A 21,921-nucleotide genomic window follows, 5' to 3' on the forward strand; every position below is an offset into this window, starting at 1 on the left:
AATCCTTAATATTTGAAGATTTCTAATCCAGAAATTTCTCAATTTCTCAATCAAAGACCTCGAATTGCAGCTTTTCTGGTAGGATGTAATTCAAAAGAAAATTTGAAGAACAATCTAAAAAATGTTCTTCTATTATTTCAAAAAGATGATGAAGTAGAATCTTCATCCAAAAAGGAAATAGAAGAATTTTATCAAAATGAAGATGATTGCTTCAATATAGATCTACAAGAATTGTAACCTGAATTGTAGTCAATAGTTCCAATAATCAATCGAAACTGTAGAAACAGTAAATTTATCTTCTATATAAAGATTTCTCAACCATGTTGTGAGGCACTCTTTCATTTAACAAGTTTTAGAGAGATTTAGAGAGAGAGGCTTTGAGATATTCTTTGTAAGCTTTTCTTTCTTTCAAGTTTTAAATAAAAGTTTCATTTTTTGTATTTAAATTTCTCTCTTCTTCCTCTTGAGCTGGTTCTATTTGGACTACCGTCGTCCAACTTTCTTCTCTTCTCCCTCTAATTGGTTCTGTACTGGTTCTACTACCGTTCCAGATTCTTATGTTTTAAATTTATGCATTTACTTTTTGCATTTACATTCCTGCATTACATATAGTAATCATGTTACTGCCTACTTTTTTTTCAGCTTTTAATCTTTCTTAATCCACTTCGAGTTCTCCAGTATGCATATCTATATATATATATATATATATATATATATATAATCATACATATTTTTAATTTTTAAATAAAAATATATTTATTTTAAAAAAAGAGTTAAACCGACTACTTCCAAGAATTTCTAATGGAATTTGTGATCCATTTAATTGTTTAAAATATTTCTCTTTTAACTCAATTATTAACCGAAGCACATGATGAAAATGTCGACTAGTATCAACAAAAGGAGCTTTTCAAGAACCAAAAGTTTAAGAAAACCATAAAACCAAGCTTTAAAATGTTTTAAAAATAGAAAATTAGGTTTTGTATCATCCATTGTACTAATTGCATCCCCTTGAGAATTTTATTTAAAAATGCCCCTATGTATGGCAACATTTAAATCTATGAAATAGATTTTTAATAGATGCCAAAATTTTAATTTTCAGCATAGATTCAAAATATTCTTTGAAATTTTTAATTTAGAATGTCAAACACTCTTCCGAAAATTTAATCTTGAAATATTTTATAAATCACTGCTGTAATTTTAGTTCAGGAATACAATTGACAAACATTCCAGAATTAATCTCCAAAAGTTTTTGACACATTAGTTTAAAAAAGAAAAGCATTGATTCTTCCCAAAATTTAATTCCAAAATGTTTTGTATATCACTTTTAAAATGTTAAGCAGCTCAAAAGTTTGCTTGATAGCAGAGTTGGGAAAACTCTCTTAACAACCATAGCACAGAAGAGCAAATTTTGACGTGGTTGCTATGAGGCGTTTGGTTTGACGATCGCATGGATAGATATGATTTATAAAGTAGTGTTCCACATTCCTTTGTTCAAAGTATGAACCCCAAATCAAGAACATAAGCCTAGTTGCATCCTCAAATAAACTAATAATACATGTACCAACAAATTCCATCAAAGTCAATGCTGAGACTGAGATTTAATGAAACATACTATGATAAAACACAAAGCTAGTAAACAAATTCTTGAGTTTATTTACAACATGAATAAAATCAAGTGAAAAGAATTATAACCAAACATAGGTGATTTAAAACTCCAATCATGAAGATAAAAGTTGCTCATTGTGATTGCAACTATCCTGAGTTAATGGTTTGCCATATATATTGAAACACAATCAACAAATTCTTTGGTGTAAACTTGAAAACTCTAGCAATTATTGCAAGAATCACAATGCTTCTTTTCCTCATGCCACATGCCCCCTAAACGGTCCCTTGAAGGATCCCTCCTACATGAACGATAGCTTCAATTTCCTGACAGATAGCCCTAGTTCCTCTCTATAAGAGCAAAGTATCTTTCCAGACACAGCTTACTTATGAAATGGCATCGTTAGTTATGACTTTTCCCTTTCTTTGACTTGTTCTTCTCTTGCATCTTCTTTTTCTTTGCCCCAGCAGTAACCCAGGTATAGTCAGATGGAATTGCAAACGGGTCTTGAATATTTTCTATCCTACTGCTGGATCCTGCAGCCGATGAACTAGGGCGGTATGGAGCCTTTATCCATTGAAACCAAGATGATGCAGAGAAGTGCGACACAGCAGGGCTCTCTTGGCCAGTTGCAGATGGACTCGATGGTGGTGTTGCAAATTCGTCTACTGGTTGTAGTTCTTCAAATTTTGTAAAAGTAACCAACACTCTGATGGTGGGAACTACAGGGATGGCAACCTGAATATGCAAGGGCTAATGGGTTTAAAATCACTTACAAATAAAGAGAAAAAAAATGCCAACAAAGAAACTAGCATGGAAATATGTTTATGAAGAAGATTACTAACATAGGTTATTATGAAAATACAATGAAGAACCAGCTAAAATGATAAAATTTCAGTCCAGAGGAAAAGCCTTCCACACCAATGATATATAATTGATAAAAATTAACTCCACATGTCAAGAAAGTTTAAAAAGAGATACATAGTTTCCAGTGCTAGGCCGCCAAGGCACCTGCACCACTTAAACATTGACCTCTTCTATGGCTAACCCCTCTTTTGGACCAAACTTTATATACATTACGTTAAAAAATTGATTGCGTGAACTTACGCAAAACAATATGACCTGGCTAGCTCAAAGGATCAAAGGACCAACCCAAATAGATGCATGGGAAGAATCTGTTGCAACAGGTACAAAATTTTAACATTCCAAGATTGATCGTGTGAACTTATGCAAAACAATATGACCTGGCAAGCTCAAAGGATCAAAGGACCAATCCAAATATATGCATGTGAAGAATCTCAAGACAAACAAAATTTTAAGGCCGGGATTCACTATCATTACTCCTAAAATCTAAACCAATTACTCAATAGATGAGAAAAAAAAAGGTTAATAAAAGGATTCACTAACAAAAATGTTTAATGCAATTAGAGTTCTGCAGCTGGATTTTTCTAATCAAATAATTAATAGCTCAGGGCATCAGCAAACAGGTTTAACATTATTACAAACCCATTTTCTGAAGAAGCTAGAAAATCATAGTCCAGTTTCTATTAATTAAAAAAATCATAGAGTAAAAAGCACAAATTAGAAGGATAATGAATCAGTTCAGGCCAATACACCCATATTAATCAAACCCGTAAAACTGAAAGAGAATTCTTATTCCCATGGACCAAATTAGGATCAGAAGTCTGGCGAAACAAATTTTCTGATCATTGAACTAAACCAAACTTGGGATTGTCAACTGCAGTATTTCTTTCTATAGAGAGAAAAAGCATGGACAGTACAACTATAATATGTACAACACTTAGGGTATGTTTGGATAAGAGATAAAATAGAAAGAAAAGAAATCGGAGGGTGAAAAATAAAGAAATAGAGTAGAAAAGATACACTGTTTGAATGAGTAAAATTAGGAGAGAAAGTGAGTGGAAAAAATTCTCTTCACTTGCTTGGATGAGTGAAAGAGTAAAATTAAATAAATAGATTGTATAAGAAATATTTTTATAATAATAAAAAATTAATTTAATGAAGAAATAAACTTTTTAATACAACATTTTTATCTTAATACTTTTTTTCTTAATTTACTATATTCTAATATTATTTTAAGAATTACTTAACATTGAAATAAACTAAAAAAACAAACAAAGAATCCTATGATCTCCTCCCACCCAAAATCATCGCAACAAGGGGGAGAAAAAGAATTTGTGGGGACCACCTCTCACTTCTCTCCTCCCACTAAAAGACAAGATATTTAAACAAGGGAAAATATTTATTGAGAGTTATTTATTATCGTAAAGTACTTATTAAACTAAAAGGAAAGCTTTATTGTACTAATATATGATCAATTATCTTATATACTAGTAAATATGAGATTTAATGAAACAACACAAGAAAAATGTGAGAGTTGCATAAATGTAAATTCTAAGATGGATGTCAACATGACAAAAGACAAGATAAGAAATAATTATATATGTGAGAATATTAGAGTAGTACCTACTGTGAAAAATAAGATAGAAAATCAATTAAGATAGTTTAGACAAATGCAAAAAAAGTCACTTAAGGCACTAGTGTGAAGAGTGAATAACATAACTTTTAGTCTGGTGAAAAAGAGTAGGAGGAAACCCAAAAGAACTTTAAAAAAATTATTAAAAAATCTAGCCATAAATAATATCTCAAAAAATTTAGTTTTTGATCAAGCAAAATGGGATTGTGTAATTCATGTAGTCGACTTCACCAAGTGGAATAAAAATTGGTGGTTGTTTGGCAATTTGCTGTGAAAATAATAAGGATCTTTGATCAATTTGACTATTAAGGTAGACGCATTAATCTTAGTAAGCAAGCTCAATGGAAGAAGCTTGATTATCAGTTGATTTCACTTTTATGGCAGTCCATTGAGCCAAAGCTATTTGTCCATTTTTGTACATATAAGACATGCTGGTACACTATGACATATGGAAGAAAGCTTGCATTGTTTATTCAAATGACATTTAGCATCTCTATGGGGTAATACATAATTTGGCTGCACTCCAAATGACAGATAACAACTTCACATCATATCTGACTAGAGTTCATCCACCATTGATGACAGGTTCATCACCTTCCAAAAGTCTTGGACAAGATTGATAACATGTTCATGTTGTTCATCCTTCATGAGCTTTACAAGGATTTTAAATCTATTTGGAAGCAAAGTCTAACAAATTTCAATGTACCTACAGCATGGAACCCATTGATGTTTGTTGCGTGTTCCCTCTCTAAAGACTATGTCAAGAAATGGCTCCCAACTAGGTTCAAAGTCTTCTGCATTCTCTTCGAATGTGACAAGTCATCAAGATCGAGGAGGTGGAAGAGGAGGTCATGGTCCTAGTAATGTGATGGGCCACAGTGCTATCATCATTCTCATCCAATATATAAATTTTTGAGTTATCATTTCTCTTCATTTCATTTTGCCTATCCTTTATCACTATTCCTAAAGCAGTCCAAGAGGCTTTCTCATCCAAGATGACAACAAGCTATGATTAACAAGATGCAAGCCTTAGAATTCAACCAGATTTTGAAACTTGTTCTCTTTCCTCTTGGAAGTTCTACAGTTGACTATTGTTGGGTGTTTGCTATCAAAGTGGGACCAAATAGACAAATTAATTGCCTGGAAGCTCAATTGGTAGCTAAAGGCTAGGGCTAAGCACATTTATCGAACCCACCCAAAACCAAAGAACCCATGGTAGTTAAAATCGTGATTTTACACACAGGATTGTACAACTTTATGATTTTTTTTCATGCCATCACAATCAAACCCTCTAACTCATACAGCTAGGATTGGTAGAATTGTAAGATCTTACTTGTAAGATCATAGGATCGAACATTTTTTCTGATCTTGCTCAAACTCATTTCTTTTAAAAAAAACCCAACAAATCTGACCCATTTTCAATTGGTCCATTAAATTAAAGACTTTAACTCATTCATTTTGGCACTTTTTCTTCACCTTTTTTTGTTCTTATGCACACAAAAGTTTTAAACCCCTTCTGGTTTTTCTACTTCTGGGTTTGGCCCTATTCACTTCAGTTCTTTTGCTTTTGGGTTGAACTCTTGGTTCATTTTCTTGTGGGTTCAACTACTCCTTGCTTTGGTTCAGTGCTACACTATTTGGGACCCTGGATTCCTAGGTTACACTCTTTTAATCTGTTTAGTATTTATGAAAGTCTTTTAAGTGGGAAAGGAGCTGCTAGGGAGGGTAATGGAGTTCAGGTGCTGCAAGAGTTGGAAGCAGCTAGGATGATGCTGCTGGTGGGGGTTCTGAATTTGGAATTGTTGTGACTTAAAGTTTGTGACTGTTTGTAATTTAAGGTTATTTTGTTCTGAATTCAAAATCATTTTGTATTTAAGTAGGATCTTATGATCTGTGTTAAGGTTACAGGGTTTCTATGTAGGACCTTGATTTTGACTACCTTGTTCAAAACCTTCACAGACTAGACTAAACGCAAAACTGCAGTGATGTAGTTTGTTGGTGTCCACATGGCAAGCCACCCGGCTCCAAGAACAAACCAAAACCACTAGTCATCATAACGAGAGCTAGTGCCAACATGCTAAGGGCTCACATCCTCAAATTCAAAAGCGGCTCCAATGTGCTCAACTGTATCACCACCTATGCGCGACAACAGTGCCAGTGCAGGATCTATATCCTTAGTGGCAACAGCACCATTGCGAACGTCAGTCTCCAACAGCAGCAGAAGTGGTTGTCAAAATCCATGGAATTTTTTAGATTGCCGCCGCTGGCTCTGTTGGGAGCAACAAGTGTCTGCCGTAGCTGAACCCAAAGACAGTGCTAGAGAGCTATAGATCAACCCACAGCAAGCCACCCGAGCACCTAATAAACCCACAACCTAACTAACCTAAAGCTTAAATTGTCAAAAGTGGGCTAGAAAATACTACATTTGACTTTCAGTGATTTGGCTATTTTGGGCATGAATCTGACCAAATCCTGTCTGATGTGCAGCCCTACTATAGGCTACACAGATTTTTGGGCTTGACTATGGTGACACCTTCTCCCTTGTTACAATGATGGCCTCAATTAGCCTCTACTTATCCATGGTTGTCATGTGTTGCTGGCTTCTATCTCAACTAAATATAAAAAATCCATTTTACAAGGTGATCTCGCTAAAGAAGTTTATATGGAGCTACCTCTTGGTTTTGTAGCTCAAAGGGAGTTGCAAGGATTAGTTTGCAAGTTACGCAAGTCTTTGTTTGGCCTTAAACAGAGCCCTCAATCATTGTTTGGCAAATTTAGTATAATTCTTCAATCGTGTGGGATAAGTTGCAGCAAGGCAAACCATTCTATGTTTTTAAACACTCTTTTACTAATCAACGTATTGATCTTATTGTCTATGTAGATGACATTGTTATCATAGAAGATGATCATGATAGTATCTACCAGCTCAAATAGCATTTGTTTCATCATTTTCAAACAAACCAAGGACTCGGGTTGATTGTATTATTTCCTTGGGATTGAAGTAGTTCAATAAAAAATTGTTGCCATATCTCAAAGAAAATATGTTGTTGATATTTTGGAGGAAACAAAGATGCTGGATTGTAAACCAGTTGATACCCCTATAAATCCAAATGTCAAACTTATGTTGGATAGGGGGGGCTCTATTCAAGTCTGGGGGGGCTCTATTTCCTTTGCAATCAACGCTGTAAGTCAAATTCTTAACTCCTAGTAATAGTTATTGTGATGCAGTGGTTCAAATCTTGAGATACATGCAAGGTTCCCCTAGAAAAGGATTAGTTTATGAAAATAGAGGCCATAATGATGTTGCCTATACATATGTGAATTGGGCTGGTTGTCCAAGTGATAGATGATCAACTTCAGGATATTGTGTACTTATTGGAGGTAACCTTATTGCTTGGAAGAGTAAGAAACAAAATATTGTAGCAGATCAAGTGTCAAAGTCAAGTATCAAGCAATGGCCCTTACCACATGAACTTGTATAGCTAAAGCAACTTATCTTTGAGTTGAAGTTTTGTAGGATAGGATCTATTAGGCTTATTTATAATAACCAGACAACCTTACACATTGTCTCTAATCCTATCTTACAAGTGCAAACCAAACATATAGAGATTGATTGCCTTTTCATTTGTGAAAAGGTTATGTTTGGTGAAATCATTACATCATGAATTCCAATGACTAGATACCAAAACATGCTTACTAAGCCACTTCAAGGTCAACAAATAACATACATCTGTGACAAGCTTGATGCATATGACATATATGCACCAACTTGAGGAGTGTTGAGAATCTTTGTATTTTTGTTGTTATTCCTGTTATAAATGTGATTATAATTCTTTCCTTGTATATAGAATAGAAATCAGATTGATTATGTAATTGAGTTAATTAGATCAGCTGTAATCACTCTTTCAATCCCTATAATCAAAGGGGTTCAGTTTGTACAGTATGTAATTATAAATATCATGACTGCTGAATGCTAATTCATGCATTCAGATTTAGCTTAATTGTTTTTGCTCTTCTGTCTCAAGTAATGTATTCAGAACATACAGTAATTTTGTAATTTTTGTATATCTAGGTTCATTAAGGAGATGTAAATCATAAGAATCATAAGCTAAGTGAATGACATAGTGGAATGTTTCAGGTGATATGTGATCAAAAAGTGTCTCTGAAACCTAAGGATTATTTTACTACATAGCCATAATTAGACTTGCAATGCATAGCTGTAGTGAATATTCAGTAACAGAGTCAGTGAAAGCATAAGCTAAGGGTGGCAAAGATGAGTATGTTAAAATGGATGAGTGGGAATACTAGTAAAGATTAAAGAATGTAATAGAGAGAAATTGAGGGTAAAAGCCTATTGAGGAAAAGATAATAGAATTTTGTCTAAAGTTGTTGGTTTGGCCATAAAGACCAACAGAAGCCCTAGTAAGAAGAGTTGAGCAAACAAATGATAGAATAATGGTTGGAGGGAGACAGAAAAAACTCTAGGTGAAACCATTAAAAAGAAATCTAATGACCTTTATGAAGACTTGGTTTATGACAGCACATAATAGTCATTGGATCAATGTAGCTGACCCAACCTAGTGGGTAAAGGCTTTCATTGCTGTTGTAGAATTTCTTTTTAAAATAAATTGCTGCTACTTATATTATATAATGAATATTGATGATTTATATAGACTTTCTTTTCAGATTGAATTGAGCATCATTATTCATTCTTGGGCTTAGATCCATAGAAGTCAAAGTAGCAATACTGGCCTCTATTGCGGAGGAGCAGAGTGGAGTGGCTTCCTACTCCAATCATCGCATCATAGTTTTCTACAGCGGCTGTTGCACCGCAAAAAGTTGTTTTCTAGTGATACACAAGGCAAAAAGTTGAGTTTCCCCTCCCTTCTTGAGTGTTGGAATGCTTTTAAGGGGGACAATCTTGGGATTTTGCATTCTTTTTACATTGCTGCTTTTTGTGCTCCTTCATTTTTGACAAATCAAATCCTAGTGACCTTTCTTCATCTTCTCATCCTCTTGCTTCGTCCTCCATATCCAATGTCCTTTTCTAGTGTGAGTCACCATCTCCGGCCAAGTTCAAGTCTTCTTCATCTCTGGCGAAATCAAAGCTATTTTTGACGTGACCCCATACATTTTTCCAATTGTCTTCTTTATATTCAGTGAAACCCAATGTCAAGGACCCCATCAATTTATTGTTGTTCAAGAGTCCAAAAACAAGCATCAAACTAAGAAAGGTAAAGAGACAAACAAATACAAATGATGCTAGTGTCAAGGAGGAAAGAGCAATAACAATTCAATACATAGAGCAATTTCTTTGTAGAAATTGAATTGCTTTCAATGTTGTGGGCTCAAAAAACTTCAAATTAATGGTTGAAGCTATTGAAAATAATGGCCCACACCTAAAGCATCTTAGCTATCACAAGTGAAGAGTTTTTCTTCTTGAAAAGGAGTTAAGAGTTTACAAAGCAAATGTTGAAAAGTCATGAAGAAAAAGGAAAAAATTGTGGATGTTTAATTATGTCAAATGCATGGATGGATTAAAAAAAATAGAACATTGATAAATTTCTTAGTAAATTGTCCCACTAGGTCTACATTTTGTGAAGAACACTGATGTATTTGCTTATATAAAAGTTGAAAAAAAGTTGTTTGAGTTCTTGGATATTTTTGTTGAGGAGATTGGAGAACAAAATATTGTGCAAGAAGTGACTGCAATGGAATGCGTTGACCGATAAGAATTATTCTTAATTGTCAAGTAATTTCATTTTAAAAATTTGTATTCTTATTTTATTAGTTTTTCATTTTAGACTATACAATTTAATTTTAGATAAGTTGTTACATGCCAAGAGACAACACTTGCTTTGAATTCCATGTGTTGCAAACTGCATTGATTTGATGTTGAAAGATATTGGCAAAATAGCTTTTGTCAAGAGAATACAAAAAGAAGTTAATTTTGTAGACTTTATTTATAATCATGCATTGACTATAAACATTATAAGGAGATTCACAAATAAATTTAAATTGGTTAGATATGAAGTGACAAGATTTGTCATAACAATCCTCACATTACAAAAGTTGCATGATAAAAAAACAACCTTAGAAAAATATTTACTTCCGATGAGTGGTTGAAGTCCAAAACAACCAAGAAAACTAAAGGAAAAAGGGCAATAGACACTATGCTTATGCATTCTTTTTGGACTGATATTGTTTACACTCTATGGAACCCCTTGTGTAAATTTTTACGCTTGTTGATAATGAGAAAAAGTTTGCAATAGGTTACATATATGAAATAATTGATAGGACTGAAGAAACTATTCAAAATGCATTCAAAGGAAATGAAAATAAGTATAAAGAGATTTTGCTATAAATGATAGAAGATAAGAGCATCAGCTTCATCATCCATTGCATGCTCCAAGCTATTATCTTAATCCACAATTTCTTTATGGCAATTCAAAACACGGAATGATACTAAAGTGATAGGGGGCTTCTATAAATGTATTGAGAGGTTATCTATAAGTGAAGAGGATATAAACAATGCTTCACATCAATTGTCAAAATATAAAAGAGTTGAAGGCCTCTTCGGTTTGAAAGGAGCAATAAGACAAAGAATTACAATGGCTCCTAATAAGTTATTAGTTTAATTTTTTTTATTGTGATGTAATTATCTAAATAGCAATGCTAATAAGTTATTGCATAACCTGTAGCTGAATGGGGGAAGAACTATGGAACCCATACGCCACATTTACAAAAACATTGTCATTAAAGTGTTGTGTTTGACTTATAGCTCATGGGGATGTGAACAAAATTAGATTACTAAATTAGATTACTTTTGAGCATGTAAGTAAATATCAAACAATTTCAACTTAAAGTGGCTTGGTCTAATATCAGTGAAAGTGTAAAACTAATATTTTTTATTGTAAAATAGATCCATTCTAAAAAGAGAAGCAAATTTGAGTATCAAAGGTTGCAAGACTTGATTTTCATCAAATATAGCCAAGCTCTTAAAGAATCTTTTGAATGTCATGATATGATGGATCATATTCTTTTAAAAATTGTTGATGATAGCAATGAATGGTTTTTAGAAGGAACCAGTGGAGTTGATATGAAGAAAGTGTTGTAAATGAATTGATGTTTGATAACAATAACTTAACTTGGGGAACGGTTGCCAGTGCAATTGAGGCTAGTAAGCCTATAACTTACACTAGGAAGCAAGTTAGATCAACAGACAACTACAATTGTTTCTTCCTCTGCATCTAAGGAAAAAAGGAAGGAAATTATACAAGAAGAATGTGATGATGAAGACATTAAAGAACACGAGGAGGAAAAAGACCTCTATAAAACTAGTGATGAAAGTGAAAATGAAGACGACATTGATAATGGAGATGAAAATGATGAAACCTATTAAAAAATTTGTATTTGAATATTTAGTGATTCTAAACTTCAAAGCATTAGAGACTTAAACTTGTTTGGTTCCTTTATTTTGTTGTTATTGACATTTGACATGAGTTATGTTTTCAAACTTTCACTTTTGATCATTAATTATACGTCTTTAATTCAGGTATTAATTTTGTATTTTTCAGCATATATATGTGTAGCTTAATTTATATTAACTACTATGCTCAGATCTACTCCTTAACCATTTCTTCCTCTCTTTCCTTTTTCTCTAAATGTTTCACATCCATAGACCAACACAAGATGTTCACACTACAGCATAGAGTAAACAAGCAAGGGGGTAGTTCATCATAGTGAGTGATACAAAAGTAAAATAAAACAAAAAGAATCTAAGAGTTTAACATATGCAAGAAATTGATAATTTCTAGTAACAAGTTTTAAATTGAAAATGATATGCACAGACCTTAACAGGAAACGTCCCCACTGGAAGTTTGGTCGTAAGAAGTTCTCTTAAACGACGAATTGCTTTAACTTTGTTAGCAACAATGTCAAGCAACGGCAAGAGTTCTTCAGTTTTTAGTGGAAAGTTTGGTGAAAGCCAAAGAATGGGTCTCAATCCTTTCTTGTATTCATTTTCACGATTTCCATCCTTGTGACGACTTCTGCTATCAGAATTTGCTGAAGAAGCTTTGGCATCTTTTTTCCTCCGCTGCTCATCACCCCTCACCGCTATCTCAACAGAATGTCTTCCTAGCTTACTCTGATTTCTTGAAGGAGAATCCCCCAATAAATCACTCACCTTTTCTTCTACACATAGAGAACTTCTTGGTAGAGCAATCTTCTTTGATGCTTCATGTTTAGAATCCTTTTTCCTCCATCCACCAAACCATCCCTTCTTTTCCTGCTTATTCTCTACGCATTTGCTACCATTTCCATCTTCAATAGGAATATCTCTATGTTCATAACAGCTGTGACGATGCCCAATAATCACCTCATCACTTTCATTGATCATGTCTGATGAATCCAACTTAAGTGCATCTTCCAACTGCCTTCTTTCATCCTCAGTCAAAATATCATTGAGCTCTTCACTTTCTGTTTCATTTTCATTGCAAGATGAGAATAATTCATCATCTGTCATAGCTCCAGGAACTCCTCTAGATTTTATGCTTACAACTACGTTGTGCATATCATACACCTTAGCTTTCCAAGGCCCTACCATTTCTGCTCTCTCCTGTCGCCTCCAAGTCAACTGAGGCAAAAGAACTGCTTGTGTAACGTCAATCCCGGGCCTAAATATATTTGTTTTAGACATTGCGGCAACTTCTTGCTGAACCTCCTCATCGTTTGCTGGAAAGCCAGCATCATCTAGAGCATTAAGTACCTCCTTTTCCTTGTGTGAGATCATGCACAGCGACCCGGGTGGGACTTTCCCATCCTCTGAACCGTCACCCAAGAAAAGAATGCTCTGATCTGATCTCTGAATTCTAAAACCATCAAAACCAGCCAAAGTCATGTCTGCCCTTAGATTTGCTCCCCTTTTCCAAATTTTGTAAGTGTCTGAAGGTGCAATTCTTGAAATGAAAGGAATCACGGAACTCTCAAAATGGAATGTAATCTCCATGTAAAAGTCTCTCATTCTCTGCATGGTCCCTACCAAGCGAGGCAACCTTCTGCACCATTTTGCCCAAGCAAGTGGCTGGTAATGTTTAATTATTATTTTCGCAATACCCTCTTCTCTACTACAAATAGCTTCCTGAAGAGCACTCCATCCCTGTTCATTCTGCAAACTCCAATCTGCCCCAGCAACCATAAGCATCTGTGTGGCCACTTCGTCCCCAAATTTCACAGCCAAGTGAAGAGGGGTATCACGGTTTGGCACATCGCGCCGATCAATTACAGCAGAGATGGCATCAGCCTTCTCTTCCTCTAATGTTGAAACTGCTACGGTGCGAATCTCGGCCGTGTTACGCAGGCGAGGGAGGCTTTCAAGTACCCTCTTAAGTTCAGCATAATCCTTCAAAATTATGGCCTTGTGCACAGGACTATGAGCATACTTTGAAACATCAATCCCCGCCATACCTCAACAGCATAAAGGGTACACCACCACCAACCCAGAGGATAAATCACAAGCATATACACATGCCACCATAAAAAATCAAAACTTTTCTCAATTGGGTACCCAAAACTTGCGCAATCCAACCAACCAGCACTCAAACCACACAACCTTGTTCACAATTTCCCTCTAGAACACAGCAAATAGGTCCCTATCAATCAGAAATTGAAAAAAGACCCAATTTGAATCAGAACCATAAAAGACTAAAAGCACAACAGAAAATTGAAAAAATCAAAGAAAAACATCATGTGGGGTCCCAGATCAAGCATTTAAAGGAAGGGTGCAAGATACTACACTACCCTTTCTCCTTTCTTGATGGTTGCCCAAGGGTTCAGGAATCATAGGTTAGTCAAACCCCACGACACCACTGCCCTTCAAGTAGCAAACAAAAAGGGAAAATGGCAAAGATCCTTGTGATCCAATCCAGATCAGACAAGCATGAAGAGAACATGCATGTGGGTGCGTGAACAAAATTTCTATAATAAAAAATAAACTTTGAATATTAAACTAAATTTAGTTTTTCTTTAAAAAAAAAATACAAAATATCCTAAAAGAGACAGTGTGAGAAAAGGGGGAAATTGTTGAAGAAAGGAATAACAAAGCTAGGGATCAAGAAACCACCGAAGCAAAGAAAGGGGGAACTTGTGTATGTTGCAACGGTATAGCTAAAAACGGATAGAGGAACAAAAGTGAGGGACAGTTAAAAAAAAGATGAAATAATTGCAAGTGAAAGAAAAGAATATCGCAGATTCATGGTCAAGGTTTCAGAGATGTGTGTGTCACTGTGTCCTCCGTTGGTGAGACCATGCAAAAAATATTCTAACCTAACAAATTAGAGAAACAAAAAGTCTATCAAAGATCATCAATGGTGAACTGAAAGTAACGTGCCTTCTAAATTTAATTTCACTGCTGTTTATTATAATATTTCAAAAGTATATTAATTAAAAATTAATATTATATATTTTTACCATAATTTTTTGAACATTTTATAATAAATTTTTTAAAAAATTACTGCTTGTAATATTAAAACAAGATTCTTAGTTATCGTTCGTTTGTTTTAATAAAATTATCTTGATAAAAAAATATACGTGGTCTAAACTAAAAAAATAAAACTTTTATTGCTTGTTTTAAATTTTTAAAAAGGTTATTTTCAAAATATATAAAAATGATTTATTTCTAATATTTTTATAAAAATTAGATATTATTTTTGTGTAATTATAATTATAAAATATACTTTTTTAATGATAAATAATTAATAGTTAATTTTCACTATAGAGGTTGGTCTAACTGATAAGCAGATTAGTATTATCGAAAAAAGTTTTGAATTTGAGTTTTTGTATATGTAAAAAAAACTTTAGTAGTAGACTCATATATTACATGCACGACTTGGATTAGATTTAGATTAAACTAAATAAAAATTAAAAATAATTAATTTTAACTTCTTTTATATGAGCTATTCAAAAATTTTTTTTCAAAAAAGGTAAAATTATATTATTTTTAGCTTCTGACCTTTTAAATAATTTTAATCAAATAATTTAAAAATTAATTAAAAACATTTTTCATTAAAATAATCTTAAAAAATACCTCTTAATTTAGCTCTTGAAAAATATCTTAATCTAATTTAATTTTTTATTAAAAAATATTAAGTAATCTCTTTAAATTATGACCTAGAAAAAACTTTAGTTTTTAAGTTACTTTTTTAGTACATAATTAATTATTTAAAAAATAAATATATGCTTATTTAATCTCTGAAAAGTTATTAATAATTAAAATTCATTTCTAAAAGTATTAAACAAAATAAGTGAAAAACAAACCTTTTTAATATTTGTAATTTAGAGGAATTATTAGATGATGTTTTGTTAAAAACTACATTAACCTGAGTAATAATTTTTTAGTAATCGAAGTGACTATTTTTTTTTTTATTTTCAATTTACTAGATATTAATTTTTTTTCTTTTTAAATTAAAGAAAATGAAAAAAAAAGGAAAAAGGTTTTGTAATATATGTCGAAAGGAAAGATAGAGGACTCTCACTCCAAAGAAGACAATTGTATTATTTTTTGAATCAATGCCCCAATACATTGTCAACGATCCTTCTTTTATATAAAACCATGCAAGGCTCCCTGCATTTCTCGCTTATTAGATGCAACTAACTAACTGTTTGTTCTAACATTCCAACTGATTCTAATCATCTAATTCCGCACGTGAGCTTATATTAGTTGGTTTCCTGCGTCATTAGTTGTATCAATAGTTATCCTTTCAACCACAACCTTGTCCTCGAGGTTGATATTACGTGATCGCAAAAGGTGGAGGTCTTCCCACGTAGCATCTTCTCTTGGCTTATTCTCCCATTCAACTAAAACTTGTACTATCAACTCTCCTTGCTGCTGCCATTTACGTTTTGCCAAAATGGCGGCAGGATTAGCCTCCTCAGATAGTTCCTCTATTATAGTCCCATCACCTTGTTAATGCATTGCTGAACCCTTATAAAGCTTAAGTAGTGACACATGAAATACTGAGTGCACCTTGGCTGAAGCAGGAAGGAGTAACTTATAAGCTACCGCTTCGATCTTCTCCAGTATAGGAAAAGGGCCATGATATCTCTTGCCCAGCTTAGGGTGGGCACGACCCCCTGTAGTAAGTTGCTTATGGAACTTAGTGCGTAGCCAAACATAGTCACTTACCTTGAATCTACGCTCCTTGCAGTGTTGGACTGCGAACTTCTTCATACGTTGTTGAGCCTGTTGGAGGTGCTTTGAGAGTGAACTTCAAATTAGTTTGCACTATTCTAACTCTTATTCCATCACGTGGACCATCGTACTGCCCACTCAATAGCTTGGCCATAGCCATGGTGTTTTGCCAAAGAATGCTTGATATGGGCTCATTTTAATGGCTGTGTGGTACAATGTATTATACCAGTATTCTGCCCATATGAGAAACTTATGCCATCTGGTAGGGTGGTCACAAACAAAGGCACGAAAATATTGTTCTAAACAACAATTAAAGACCTCTGATTGCCCACCGTTTATGGATGGTATGTTGTACTAAATTTGAGTTGTGTGCCACATAATTTCAATAAATTACGCCAAAACTTGCTAATGAAGAGTGGGTCACGATCAGACATCTTGTGCGGTATGATTAGGTAACAATGATCCAAAATGCGCCCTTTTGGAGTATCTGTTCACCACTATGAAGATGCAGCTGAGCCCTTCTGACTTGGGTAATGTGGTGATAAAGTCCATAGTTAAATCTTCCCAAATTCCCTGTGGACATGGAAGCAGCTGTAATAAACCACTGGCCTGCTCCTTGGGCACTTTGATTTGCTAACAAGTGACACATGACGCAATATACCTTTGAACTTCCTTTCTCATATTGGGCAATAGAAATTTTCAGCAATCTTCATGAATGTTTTCTACTTACCTGCATGTCCCCCGAGTGTTGTGTTACAAAATTCACATAAGAGGTCCTTCTTAACATCCGCCACTAAGTCAGGCACAAAAATTTTATCATGTTGCATAAGTAGATCCTCGTTCATTGAGTACTCACTCGTTTGTGAGTTCTGCAAGTCATATATAATCTGTTGAGCTCTCGTGTCTACTTGTGTGGTGATAAGTCTGTAATTAGGCCTTTTTTTACAGCCTATATATTCATATTTGACCTTTATTTTATTCATAATTGTGCTCATATGCGGAAAGTCCAATTATGAAGAGTCTTTAGGGTTTTCAAACTCTATTAAAAGAGAGACCTCAGGCATCATAAAGAGGACTATTTTTGACATCGTTTTTATCTTGGCTTTTGCTTTGGGATACATCTCATCTCGTCTCTCTTGCACGGGATCTTCGGCATACTCTTGGCGAGACTTGGAGTTTCGAGAGATCGTACTTGAAGACCGGGAACATATCTCATACTCTAGTTTGTTATTTCTTTTAATTACGGCTTTGTTTATGATTGTTTTAATTCGTTTCTTTAGCATGAGTAACTATAAAATTTGATTTCTGTTTCGTGATTAAATTTTATCGTATTGCGCTTCTCTCTTAATCCTAATTAATTATATCGTCAGGCGATCGTACCTCGGTTAATTAATAGATCTATAGGGTAAAACGAGGCAAAGGATTAGGTGGACCAAACCAATCTTTCTCTTCTAATCGTTATTAAATTAACAAGTTCATAGTCTCCTTAAGCTTTCTTAAATTGATGTCTTGCATGACCATTGGGTATTAATAGTATTCGTATAAATGATTAGTAATCACAAAGAAATCAGATTTAGAGTTAAACAGAAAACTAACATAAATGATTGAATGAGAAAATTCATATGCCCTAGGTTTCTCTCCAATAAGTTTAACCAAGATGTGCATTGTATTCCTTGCTCTTAGTTTTATAGTTGATTGTATAAATTCTTGTTTTAATTTATCTCATATCTTTGAAGCCTAAACAATTGAATTAGAAAATTCTTAGTAATTGAAATTAATCCTTGTGGGACGATATTTTGGGAACTTAATTTAGAACCTTTTATTACTTCTCGATGGGTACACTTGCCCTTCGAACATGTGACCTCTCTTATGCACTAGAAAAGCTTACATTGCATCGACATCATCACACTTGAGTAAGCTGGTTGCGGTTGGATTCGCGAGAGTGCATCAGCAACCACGTTTTCAACCCTTGGCTTATACTCAATGGAATAATAAAAACCTAGTAATTTACTCAGGTAATGATGTTGTTCAGGTGCCTTAATGACTTGATTCATGAGCTCCTTTAGACTCTTATGATCCGTATGAATAACAAATCTGTGGCCTAGCAAGTAATGACGCCACTTGGATAATGCCTGAGTAATCGCATATAACTCGTGCACGTAAGTAGATGCCTTCACTAGTCGAGGATTTAACATTTTGCTAAGGAAAGCAATTGAATGACCTTGTTGCACTAAGACAGCACCGATGCCAAAATCTGAAGCATCAGTTTCCACAATAAACTCACGTGTGAAATCCGGCAAGGCTAGCACAAGAGCACTGGTTGATGAACAAAAGATTTGTCGCGAATCCTCATCAAAATATAAATAAATTAATGTAATACTAGAGTGCTAACCTAGATTGTCTCCCATGAATCATTGGATGAGTAACCAAATATCAAACATATGGTGTGCAATGTATTTAGAAAGCAAGTAAAAAAAGGGGGTTTTGTGATTTCAAATTCAATATAACGAGCAAGAAACAAAATTATAAAGTTCAATCAATAAAATGTAGTAACCCCTAGTTCATTCATGTAGACTCTATCCCTTTTTCTCTCAAGATTTAATACTCTTCCTCTCCTCCCAGAATTAGGTTAATTTAACGAGCAAAATCAACCTTATGTTTCCATACGAATTAAGCAATTCAATGGACTCTAATCTCTCATCCCAAGATTACGCAACCTTAGAAATAAACCTAGAATTAAGCAATTTAAGTTTAGAATCTCATTAAAACGAAATAGGGTTAATTAAGCAATGTCCCTCTCATTCAACCATTAATTTAATTCAAAAGATTAGGAAGAAGATATTCATAAAAGAAAAGAATTTGTATTAACATTCAAAACCCAAGAATTCAAGAATCTAAGTGAACTCACTAAGGATTACAAAAGGTTTAGCCCTCCATGAGGATGGGTCTCACCATTACAAAGTAAAATTAAAGAGAATTTAATAAAATCAAGATGAAAAATCAAAGAGAAGTAAGAAGAAAATGGAAATCAAACCCTAGGTTTGACCCTTGGCTATCACCCAAGGCCACCCTAGGCCCTACAAAAGTTTCCAAAACAGCAAAAATCTAAAAGTGTAAAACGTTCCCTAACCCTAATTTCTAAAATTCTATTTATAGTGCAGTGGTCGACGCCTATAGTAGTTACTATGAAAGTCATAGTAGCTACTCGCAGCTTCCATCCTATCATCCCTTTCTGGAGTGTCTACTATGGAATCAAAGTGGTTACGTGGTTAGCTATGTGCAAATATAGGTCATTTTTGGCCTTCTCTAGAGTGTCCACTATGGAATCAAAGTGGCTACGCGCAGGTCTTCTTCAGCCTGGGGTCTCTGTAGTGTCTACTCTGGTTCCGAAAGTGATCACTTTGGTTTTCCCTTTGGATCTAGCTTGTTGTAGTGTCCACTATAGAATTCAAAGTGGTCACTTTCAACTCAAACTTTCTTAAAGGCTAGAAATTTATGAAATAAGCGTATAAATTCCTGCACAATTATTCAAATGATCAAAATTGCTAATTATATCTATATAAATCAATATAAATTAACCAAAAATTAAGAAACCTATGATATTTGACCAAAATTATGTTTTTATGTTATTTACACTTCTTTAGTCTACTTTTTCTATCAAGGAACACTAAAAAGACAATTAAAAATCCAATAAAATGTGGATTCATCACAACTCCAAACTTAAATTTTTGCTTGTCCTTAAGTAAATCAAAACTAAAGAAAGTTGCATGTAAAAGGGTTGGATTTATCCAAAAATATTTCTCAAAAATTTCATTCCAATGTTATACTCTAATCGGCACTCCCAACATTTCCAAAATCATAGATTTATTCAACAAAGAGATCACACTCTTATCAAATATTTTTATGCAAAGTCTTATTAAACTGAAATGAAAATCCAGCAAGGTTTCATGCAATCCACATAATGCAAAGAAATTATCTAACTCACAAGATGGTATTTCACTCTTCACTCATTCGTGTTTCAGGCTAAGTGTTTTTCCTCAATTCATGCATTTTGCCTCACCCTACCATATGCTTGCCCATATTCTCAATCTCTTTTGCCTAGATACAATGAACCACCTATCATGAGGGCTTTGTTGGTCACAAATAGGTAAGATTAGGTTTAATTTTGATCAACGAAGGACAAAAGCTCAAGTGGGTATTTCAAGAAAAGGGAATTCTTTTGAGTGAGTGACTACAACAACTTAGCGTGGAATGCATTAAATGATGTAGCAAATGGGATTCAAGCATTCTTTCACCATATTTTTCACTATTTTTCCTTATATGGGAGTTCTTTTTCTATCAAAAATCACTTGCTGTAGTTTTCTTTTTCTTTTTCTTTCACTTCCATTCACTCTTTTTTGTGGTTTATTGGACTTTGGCAATCATTCTTTTCTTCAAATTCAAGCATTTTGTTTTTGACATGTAATTTGACATGTATGATGCTCACCACTCCAAACTTAAGAGTTTGCTTGTCCTTAAGCAATTGTAATTAAGAATAGCACCCTAAATTTAGTTGCTTGCATTCACTCTTGAGGCAACTCAAAAGAAATACCTCTTTGATGGTAAGAAAATTATTTTTGTAGACTAAGTTTGGCAAAAAGGTAAAGTTGTGACAGAGAAGAGTAGGTGCAGGGGTATTCTAGGGTGGGTCGGTGGGTGTGTGCAAAGAAGGCCTGAATCATTTAGATGAAAAATTGCACAATGCATATTCAAGTAAGAAACAAGGCAAGTTCTAGAGGATAGATGCAAAAAGTCATGTAAAGTGCACACAGAAAAGAAATTTAAGGCCCAATTATCTACCATGACAAAAGGTGATAATTACTTAGTAATATGTGAGTACAGTTCACCTTACAAGAAAATATATTCAGTATGGTAGGAATGGTAAATATGTACAAAACAGAGAGTGATTGTGAGTTGAATGGGAAGTGCAATCAGAATATAAAATTGAAACTACAAAACTAGACTAAATTAAAAATAAAAAAACAAAGGGGAAATATATTTTTGTATGTTTTTGTCTATTACTATGCAAGGAATTTAGACGGAGCGGTCATGAAATAAAGACAAAGAGATCATTCCCCTTTCATGGATGATGGCTCATAATTCAGGGATCAAATTGATGCTCCTATTGATGGGACTGAGGGCATAGTTTTCATGACAAACTCTTATTTTTCTCACCAAAGTGACTACCCTAAGTCTTGAAAGTGGTCACTCTCTTGCTGCGCTTGATCTTTTCCAGGACTTATGCAGAAATTGGATCTAACATTTTCAATCTCCCCCTGCGAAATTCAGAATTATGCAGAAATATATGTCAAACATCAAAGTAAATGCAGACCAAAATGTTTATGAAGCATAATTCATGAGATCCAAAATTCAAATAAAGGACTAATGCTAAATGCAGAAAACACAATTAAAAACTCTTAAAAAAATTGTGAGTTGCCTCTCGCACAGCGCTCTTTTAACGTCACTAGCTTGACACCTTATGATCTTTAATTCTAGAAGATACTTTTGATGGTAGCAGTTTCAGTTGTATCCCTAGATCTTCCTCCTTTTTCTCATAAATTTGCAGCACTTTATTCAATTGAGAACATGGAA

At 34.1% G+C, this 21,921-nt stretch overlaps 1 protein-coding gene across 3 annotated transcripts; it reads right to left on the minus strand.

Moving 5' to 3' along the window:
* Positions 1 to 1,502: 1,502 nt before the first annotated feature.
* Positions 1,503 to 14,488, minus strand: LOC113872634 (ankyrin repeat domain-containing protein 13C). Of its 3 annotated transcripts, none has more exons than XM_027510338.1 (3): positions 13,902 to 14,488; positions 11,953 to 13,753; positions 1,503 to 2,341 (listed from the first exon to the last, which is right to left on the minus strand). In XM_027510338.1, exons 2-3 carry the CDS (start codon positions 13,564 to 13,566, stop codon positions 2,006 to 2,008), a joined length of 1,950 nt encoding a protein of 649 aa, XP_027366139.1. In that variant the 5' UTR covers positions 13,567 to 13,753; positions 13,902 to 14,488; the 3' UTR covers positions 1,503 to 2,005. The 3 variants fall into 3 exon arrangements, 2 of the variants coding, with proteins under 2 accessions (XP_027366139.1, XP_027366140.1); XM_027510339.1 differs by having other exon boundaries at positions 14,224 to 14,386; XR_003505899.1 differs by adding an exon at positions 8,853 to 9,325 and having other exon boundaries at positions 1,606 to 2,341; positions 11,953 to 14,353.
* Positions 14,489 to 21,921: the final 7,433 nt, after the last annotated feature.

This window comes from Abrus precatorius, unplaced genomic scaffold, assembly GCF_003935025.1.
Source record: "Abrus precatorius isolate BTA unplaced genomic scaffold, Abrus_2018 Scaffold7, whole genome shotgun sequence".
Taxonomy (NCBI): Eukaryota; Viridiplantae; Streptophyta; class Magnoliopsida; order Fabales; family Fabaceae; genus Abrus; species Abrus precatorius.

What these genes read in the sequence shown, in the direction of transcription:
- LOC113872634 (XM_027510338.1), bottom strand. Translation starts at nt 13,566, where the DNA reads ATGGCGGGGATTGATGTTTCAAAGTATGCTCATAGTCCTGTGCACAAG. An exon ending in TGGGGACGTTTCCTGTTAAG is followed by an intron (nt 2,342 to 11,952) that starts GTCTGTGCATAT and finishes TTGCATATTCAG; the next exon opens with GTTGCCATCCCTGTAGTTCC.